Source organism: Cyprinus carpio, chromosome B8 (genome assembly GCF_018340385.1).
Source record: "Cyprinus carpio isolate SPL01 chromosome B8, ASM1834038v1, whole genome shotgun sequence".
Taxonomy (NCBI): domain Eukaryota; kingdom Metazoa; phylum Chordata; class Actinopteri; order Cypriniformes; family Cyprinidae; genus Cyprinus; species Cyprinus carpio.
This window is the reverse complement of record NC_056604.1, coordinates 19,108,096-19,117,692: the sequence shown is the minus strand read 5'-3', so window position 1 is coordinate 19,117,692 and position 9,597 is coordinate 19,108,096. Positions and strand designations below refer to the sequence as shown.

General features: G+C 33.6%; 1 protein-coding gene across 1 annotated transcript; it reads left to right on the top strand.

Annotated features, from left to right (window-relative positions):
• The first annotated feature begins 6,308 nt into the window (after positions 1–6,308).
• LOC109084337 (globoside alpha-1,3-N-acetylgalactosaminyltransferase 1-like) lies at positions 6,309–9,379 on the top strand. Its single transcript, XM_042729100.1, has 3 exons — positions 6,309–6,391; positions 6,480–6,614; positions 6,762–9,379. The coding sequence occupies exons 1-3, from the start codon at positions 6,309–6,311 to the stop codon at positions 7,450–7,452; spliced, it is 909 nt and encodes a 302-aa protein (XP_042585034.1). The 3' UTR covers positions 7,453–9,379.
• The last annotated feature ends 218 nt before the right edge of the window (positions 9,380–9,597 follow it).

Genomic DNA, 9,597 nt, shown 5'->3' with positions numbered 1-9,597 from the left:
GTGGATCGCTTCCTTTTATTCACTAGCATTAAAACATGCATGGTTTCGTTTTATTAACTTTATTAACAAATGTATATGTGTATTAGCAGCGTTTTGCTCAAGTTAAAGAAGTTGTTACCATGCACATCTGTTGTATATTTCTCTCGATGTGCACTCTTTTACTGGCATAAAATTGGCTTGACGTTGGACGTTCGATATTCGCAAATCTAGGGACCGTCTCTAAAGTTACATGCGAAACTACTATACACTTCTCTAACGTCAATAGCATGCAAGGAGAATGACTAACAGTCATGAAAACAACTGTTAACTGTTCATCCAGGTGTCAACTATAATGCACACCTTTTATATTTTTTTGATAATTATTAAAATAAACTGTAAATCATATGTAAAATATTGCTACTTTTCATTACCAAATGGACGTAAAAACTAATTTAAAGCTCAAAAGCTCAAATGAAAAATAGCAATATTTTACATATGATTTACAGTTTATTTGAATAATTATGAAAAATATGAACGGTGTGTATTATAGTTGACACGAAGATGAACACTTTACAGTATGTTTTAGAATGAAAGTGAGTCATTCTGTTCAAATGCTATTGAGCTTAAATTTGTATTTAAGTGCATTCGGTAATGAAAAGTAGCAATATTTTACATATGATTTACAGTTTACTTGAATAATTATGAAAAATATGAATGTGTGTGCATTATAGTTGACACCTAGATGAACACTTTATAGTATGTTTTATGAAAGTGAGTCATTCTGTTCAAATGCTATTGAGCTTCAAATTATGGCATATTTTAAATTTGAGCCCATTCGGTAATAAAAAGTAGCAATATTTTACATTTGATTTACAGTTTATTTGTTAATAATTATCAAAAAAATATAAAAGGTGTGCATTATAGTTGACACCTGGATGAACAGTTAACAGTTTGTTTTCATGACTGTTAGTCATTCTCCTTGCATGCTATTGACGTTAGAGAAGTGTATAGTAGTTTCGCATGTAACTTTAGAGACGGTCCCTAGGATTTGCGAATATCGAACGTCCAACGTCAAGCCAAACTTTATGCCAGTCACACACTTTTATAGCATTAAATGTGTATTGTTTCATTTGGTTAACTGCATGTGTATTAACAGTGTTTGTTTAAGATCTAACCTGTGGGAGGACGCCAGCGCACAGAAGCGTTCTTTGTTCACATTAGTTCAGAGTTACTGCTAGTTTTAATGTAAAAATTATGCAATTCACTTCATAAACTATAACGTACATCATTAAAGAGGTCTACGACTCAAGTTTTATATCGATCTCGACTACGTTTTTCATTTACATAACTCCTGGCATAAATTAATAAATGACTGTCATTGTAAGATAAAAGAAAAATGAAGCTCGAATCTTTTTGGTTTAATTTTGCCACGAGTTTAATGCATAAACAAACCCGCGTGACCATAGCAACCTGAGATTATCAGAGATTGATCAAATATTTTTATCCATCCCACAGTCCGTTGATCGTGTCTTTTTTATGTAATATATGTGCATATAAGGCTTTTATTATTTTTATCATTATATATATATAATATATCCAAGTGGATGCTGCACACTGCTGGTGGTTGAGGAGAGACCCCCCAAATGATCGTACAGCGAATTGGGTGTACAACAATACATTATAAAACGCTATATAAATGCATCATTCATTTATTCATATAGGCTAAACGTATATAATTATTGATAATAATATTATATTAAATAGGGCTATATTTTTATATTTATTGTTATGCTTATTTTCCCCTTTTAATTCGTGTATTGCTTACCTAATTAACGTTCTTTGTTAAATTAGTGTTTTCATTTACAAATGAAACTAGCGAATTATTCATTTATAATTCTAGTATTTATTATTATAGGGTTATTGTTAAATTCATCCTCTAAAGTGCACTTTAATGAAAAGTGTAATGAAAAGTAGCAATATTTTACATATGATTTACAGTTTATTTTAATAATTTTCAAAAAATATAAAAAGGTGTGCATTATAGTTGACACCTGGATGAACAGTTAACAGTATGTTTTCATGACTGTGTTAGTCATTCTCCTTGCATGCTATTGACGTTAGAGAAGTGTATAGTAGTTTCGCATGTAACTTTAGAGACGGTCCCCTAGATTTGCGAATATCGAACGTCCAACGTCAAGCCAACTTTATGCCAGTAAAAGAGTGCACATCGAGAGAAATAAAAAACAGATGTGCATGGTAACAACTTCTTTAACTTGAGCAAACGCTGCTAATACACATATACATTTGTTAATAAAGTTAATAAAACGAAACCATGCATGTTTTAATGCTAGTGAATAAAAGGAAGCGATCCACTCGCATGCATCTGCTCATCATGACAGTACCTGGATCAGTGAGCTGCGTCTCGGGCCGATGACGTCACTTCCAGGGAGGCATGTTGTACACGCCCCTGCCCCTTGACTCCACCCACCACGTCAAAAAAGTGTCACAAAGCGAGACGCGCAGAAAAATGAAGCGCACAGAAAAAAACTGCAGCGCAAGCTTAAACTAGACTGACGCGCCAAAATAAAATCAGTGTTGCAAATAAAATTGTAGATATGACCATGGAAAATATGTATTGCAAAATCATTGCTTTCGCGCGGTATCATTTATATTTTGCAATTCTTTATTTTTGTTTGCAAAAAGCACATTTATTTTTGCTCAATACTTTCATTTTTGTTTGCAAAACTTTATTTTCTTTTGCAAAACTTTATTTTTTTGCGTATATATGTGATATTATATTGACTCCATAGTTTTAGGAAATGTTCTGTTACATATTTTTACCGATTTATGCGGCCCTACCATGACTATTTTTGCCAGGGACACGGCGTTGCAGTTGGACTAATATTTGCTGGGAGGTGTCCCGGCTAGTAAGCTATATCGCATGTGAGGATCCTGCAGGTGGTTGATCGTTTATAGCCCTTTCTTACAGGAGCTGGAATAATTAAATTTATAATTTTAATAGTGGAATGTAATCCAGTAAGGATTATGTGTTTATGAAACACGTGACAAAAATTTGATTATATTCCAGTTTTAAATGTGCATATAACAGATAGGCAATTTGGGATTACTCAAGATTTTTATTTTAAAGAGAACCAGTTCTAAGGAAGAATAATTAGCTTTTGGGGTTAAAAGAATTTCTTTATATGAAATTCGAATGGTAATTAGACTGTACAGAAGTTGAAATCTACACGCTAATACACACTACATAATTGTAGTCACGCAATGCTGATGTTGTTAACATTAACAATTTGAGAACAAAGTATAAGAATAATAATTTGAATGACTTGATGTGATAAGAGCTAAACCGATCATGAAATTTAATCACCATTGATAGTGTGCTTTATTGTCATGCTTTTTCATCAGTTGGTCAGAACAAAAGTGGCAGACTTGTTCAGATGCCAGTATCCGGTGAAAATTCTTATTTAGGTCATACTTCCCAGATATAGTCTAGAATCTGTGATTCTGAAGTATAGTATCCACACCGGTGCGGTGACTGACAGCCACACATCAAATCTGCAAATAACTGCAACTGCAGGTTTCAAACAGAGATGACAACAAAGAGGCAAACACTTACGGACTGCAGCTTTAAAAATGTGGTTTGTTTCACTCTAATGCAGGGCCCCACCCTAATGTGTGTTTATTTGACTATAAAATGCACACACTCCTTTCTTGATCTACATACCTCTTGCTTTATTCCTCTCATATACGCTTAAATCTCTAACTTCATATCAGTGTGGACATTAGTATTCCAGGAATAATGATGATCCGTCAGAATGTTCTCATTGTTGTGCTCTTTGGGATGGTATTGAGTGGGTATGTAATGACTTTTTCTCAATATTTCAATATTATTACATTGGGAAAAAAAATATTACATTGCTTGCCTTTGTGTTTGGGTTGTGAATTGATGTCATAATAATGCAGTATTATTTCTCAGAAGTTGGTAGCATTACCATTGCTTGACATAAAGGGTTCAGATGCAAAACCCTCTAAAAGTTATCTGAAAATTTATTTTAAAATTTGCATTTTTATTCGGCTGCTGTGTTTATATTCAGTAAATTCACTTTAATTACATTGAATAGTTTCTTCTCATTGCCATTAAAGTGAAATAACTTAACATTAACACAGGAGCTTGATAAAAATGCTCATTTTGGAAGAAAATTTCAGATGGCTTTTAGAGGGTTTTGCATCTGAACTCTTCACATGTTGACAGGAGGAGTACATGAAAGATTTGGCATAGTATTGCCACTCTATTCTGCTTATGCACATTATTTTTGATGCAAAAATCTTTATGGAATAATCTTGTGAAAAATATTATAATTTTATAAAACTGCATTTTTATGACCCCTTTAAAAATGCATACATGTTTTATTTTATTATCAAGATGTATCATATTATATGGTTCAGGTTAGGAGAGTGCTGAATGATAGGTTTGGGCAGGAAAGCAAAAGTTATGGTTGATTTTCAACCCTACAATATTAAGCAAATTATTACTCTGCATTTTCTGTGTACATGACAAGCATAAGATATAAAACTCTAAACTCTGAGAAGAAGATTACAGTTACACACTTGCAGAGATTTCTCCTCATGAAGTTATGTGTCTTTCTTTACAGGCTCATTTACCTGAACAATATCCAGTGCAGGTGAGTTTAATGCAGTTAGAAAAACATGGTGCAGACGTAGTGTATGTCCTGTTCTCTTGATTTGAGAAGTTTGCATTACTGAATTATTGAATTTCTCACTGTTTTAAGCTGCAATCAGCAGATAACAGAACAAGGCTTCAAGTGAGTAATGATGTGCATACACATACATCACTCTTCAACACATAAAAAAAGGTTCTCCTATACATTGATTTATTTGTGGTGGCCCGCCACAATATCCACCGGCCCCTGCCATCAGCTCCCAAGTCTCAGACACGAGCGTGAGTTGAGCACTATATTTAGCAACTTTCAGACCCTTTTGGTGTCTTTTTTCCATAAAAGATACATATTGACAAACCTACAGTTGTGGCCAAAAATATTGGCAGTGACAAAATTTATGTCACTGCCAATACTTTTGGCCACGACTGACGTGAATAATTTTGGATAAATCATTTGCCGCAGTGTCGCCTCTTTCAGTGTCTGTTCTGTGCAGTGAGCGGCAGAAAAGTAGCACATTCAGTTGGCTGTACCGTAGCCGACTTGACAATAAAATTTTGGCAATTTTGTAAAATTTGTCATACCTGCCCAGGGACTACAGGTGGAAATTAGCAATTGTTGCTACAACCTGGCCCAAGACATATTCTCTTGTTTAACAAGTTTAATGTTTATTTGTGCATTGTCCCTGTTTCAAATAAAACAATTCCATTCCATTCCAAATTAGTACAAAACTGACTGTTTGGACTAAATATGAAATATGAACACACAGTAGTTCATCTGTTAATATGCACATAGTTTGTTACTCAGATCGATTTAAGGGGTATGGTTACTTCTGGTTAACACTGTATAAATGGGTTGTGTTTGGTTACTATTTGTACTTGTTTTATGTATTTATGTTACATAAAATATGTAAATGGGAACAGATTTATTGGGAATTCAGTTATATTACAGTATATGAGAGTTTAAATAGTAGAATAGATCTGAAGTGCCAAAACTTATATTCAAAGACACATGCACACACACACACATGCACACACACAACATAATCAAATTCAACTGAGTATGAGTTTGACTCTCGACAACCCCGAGTGTATGTGTTGTTCTTTTTATTTGAGAAGTTTGCAATACTGAATTATTATTTTTGTATTTTTTTGTATATATTCTATATATATATATATATATAGATATATATGGATTGGATTTATATATAATATATATATTAAGAGTTTTTTATTATTTTTTTTTTTTTTTCAAGCTGCAGTCAGCAGATAACAGAACAAGGCATCATCAAGTGAGTAATGATTGCAATCATTTACAATCAAACATACACAACATAATCTTATTCAAATGAGTAAGAGTTTGACTCTATTTCAATCAGGCCAAAATGGAAGCAAAAGATCTTTGGATTGCGCTCATCACCAGGGTGTGTAAAACTTCATCTTCTTAAAAGTAAAAGTGACTTTATTTTTAAGTTGATCTGTAGTTAATAAGGACTTCTGCTCAAGACAAAAACATGCTTGGTTCATGGTTGTTTTTGTGGTTCTGATAAGACGACAAGTGAGAGTTAAATGATGTCTTTTTGATGGAAGAATAAAAAAACCTTGTAAACCCATGTTTTTTATGTGTATCAGTTTCATGAACCAAAAATGTCTGTTGTTCTTTCTGCTTATTCATTTTCATTACAGGTTGTTATACAACCAGCCGAGTGTGCTGGTAGGGTGAGTATTATGTTTTTAGTACCAACCTATTGATTCTAAATGGAATGGATGGAATGATTACAGTGCTGCATGTGTGTTTTTAATGAAGTCGGACAGATGTTGCTTCTGTGTCACCATGGTCAGCTCCAATCATTTGGGAGGGAAACTTTGACTCTACACTGATCGACTCTATCTACAAACAACAAAATCTCACCATAGCAACTACTGTCTTCGCTTTGGGAAAGTGAGTCTTCATGATACCTTTCATCTTGTATTAATAATTATCATTTGTTTCGCCTCCTCTTTTTTTCTTTGTTTCTGGAAATAGTAATCATTAAAGGATAAATTAACTATAATTTATCTCCCTGTATTTGTTTTCTCTGTTTGTTAGATACACACGTTTTGTCAAAGATTTTCTGGAGTCAGCAGAGCAACATTATTTTGTTGGATTTCGAGTGCATTACTACTTGTTTACAGATCAACCAGAATCAGTTCCTGAAGTGAAGATGGGTGAAAACCGTAGTTTGACAGTTCAAAAGGTTCCGAGTCTGAACCGATGGCAGGACATCAGTATGAGCAGAATGGAAAAACTGGAAAACCTAATAGAGAATGAACTAGTCAGTGAGGCAGACTATATTTTCTGCCTTGACATAGATACTAAGTTCTATGGCCGGTGGGGTGCGGAGACTTTGGGTCGTCTGGTAGGTGTGATACATCCTTGGCTCTTTAATGTTCCAAGGAATCAATTCACATATGAGCGCAGACCAGAATCTAAAGCATACATTCCCGCGGAGGAAGGTGATTATTATTATGCTGGTGCTGCATTTGGTGGCTCATTGGAGGATGTACATCATCTTACCAAAACCTGCAGGGAACAGCTGAAAATTGATGCTGCAAACTCCATTGAGGCGGTATGGCAAGAGGAGTCTCACTTGAACAAGTATTTTCTTTTGAACAAACCTAGTAAACTGCTCTCTCCTGAATATATGTGGCGGGACGTCAATAAAAAAGCAGCCCAAATAAAAATAGTTCGCTTCACTAATGTACCTAAAAACTATGCTGAAGTTCGTCCAAACCCGTAGCAACTGTTGCCAGTATTCAGCTACACTTACATGGTGTGTTCTCACAGCCCTCCAGTAAGACAATGTGAGTCTGTTAACAAGTAATACTTGCAACAGGGAAGACGACATCTGCCACCAAGAAATGAATAATCACAGAAATGTACAGATGTTTATGGCCACAATGTGGCATTAGAAACAATAGCTGACAAAATCTTTTTGAATGAACACTCACAATATCTTATACAAACATAATGCTAAAAATCAGAAAAGAGCTTTTCCGGACAAAAGACAGATAGAAGTATTTTTTAGGGGTCAATATCTCCAAACAGTGCCTTTTAACCCTCACAATACTCAAAAACTTTTGCTTTAATTTCCCATTCGCTTTATGTCATATCATAAACAGTAGACACTCAAGTACTAGAAGCATATTAGCTGAGCTCCCACACATTTTCTCTTTCTTTCTTTTTTTTAGATAATTATGGGCCATTATTAGAAGCGTCAACCATAAGATATGTCCACCCTGTCATGGACATATAAATTACTGTTTATATGTTTTCATTGCAAAATTAAGATACAAATTATATTTTCTAAAAGGTACGTTGTCCCTTTCCTAAATAGGGTTATAAAAACTAATATAATAATAAAAAATAATATAATTGCATCCTCAATCACATTGACATGACCCCCCCCCCCCCCAATCATTTTAGTTTTTAGCAGTATTAACTACAAATGAATTCTATGTCCACTCTATCGAGTCTAAGTGGCTGACAGCGTGGACATTTTGAGCTACAGTTAGCATATTAGCTTACAACAAACTGTGACTAGCTAAATATTTAGTCTGGTTGTTGAAGAGAATTTGGTATATTTAAACTAACATATTTTGAAAATACTATATTCTAATCACTTCTGACATATTTTATACCGACAGGGTGGACATGTTAAGCTTTGGCAAAGCAACTAAACTCATACGAAGAAAATTTGTCAATTGAAAAGTCACCAACTTGCTCACCTCAGCCATTGAAATTCCCACCACTGAAGAGACAAAAATATGTTGTCCTGATGTCACTAAAGGGGATCGCCTTTTCTTAAAGGGGCGGATTCCCTAATACGACAGGGTGGACAACCATTCAAGGGATATGGACAAACTCTTCATTTTATTTAATACAAAAAAAAAAAAAGCTTTTATTACCAAATGATCAATACACTCAAACTGAGTAATCTCTTATTTACCAAAATATTAATAGGATGGGAAATAGCAAAATAACATGCATCCTCTCGCACAAAACTTAAAAAAAAAAAAAAAAAATATAGAAAATGTATCTAAAGTGGCAAGTTATGGTGTTGTTATGAATATAAAAAACTTAGCCTGATATAACACACCCTTTCATAGTAATTTTTATGTTATCATGGCAAATTAGTTATTCATGAACAGGAAACCAAAAAGGACCCTACAGTGATATTAACCCTTAGAAGTACTATTTTGTAAAATAATTTTTTCATACTTAAAATCGTGATTTTGCTAAAGTAGGTCAAGCTCTCGAATTGTACAGCGATGATGTCACAAGCAGCACCCTCACTGATACAATATAATAAGAGGCTCACCCTTCTTGTCATTCGTTTTGAATCACTCGATAGAGAAACAACTTAGCACTTGATACTTCCTTCCTTATAGAACAACGGTATCTTACATAACTTCTATAATATATACAAATAGTTATCAAACTTTTTTGCAATAATGTTATGTAACTGAACGCAATTTCCCTGTATTGAAAACGCTGACAATCCTTTGTTTTACCACTTTTATGGAGAGAGCTGAGGGAGGACTTTTAGGGAGCTGCAAGGTCTGAAACTAAAATGATTTAAATTATATTATCTGGGTACTACTGCAAAAATTTAACCTGCCTTTTTGTATGTTTGGATGAACACTGAAACAATGTGTGACATAAGATATTTTGACACTTAAAATATATATATATATATATATATATATATATATATATGTATATGCATACCTTTAGGAATATAAAAATCTTTAAAAATATGTTAAATATTTATATTATTTACATAAGTATATTATGATTCCTTTGAATTGTATTTGTTTATATTTGTACAAATAATTGAATATACATTTTTAACATAAATAAGCACATTATAAACTAGTGTATA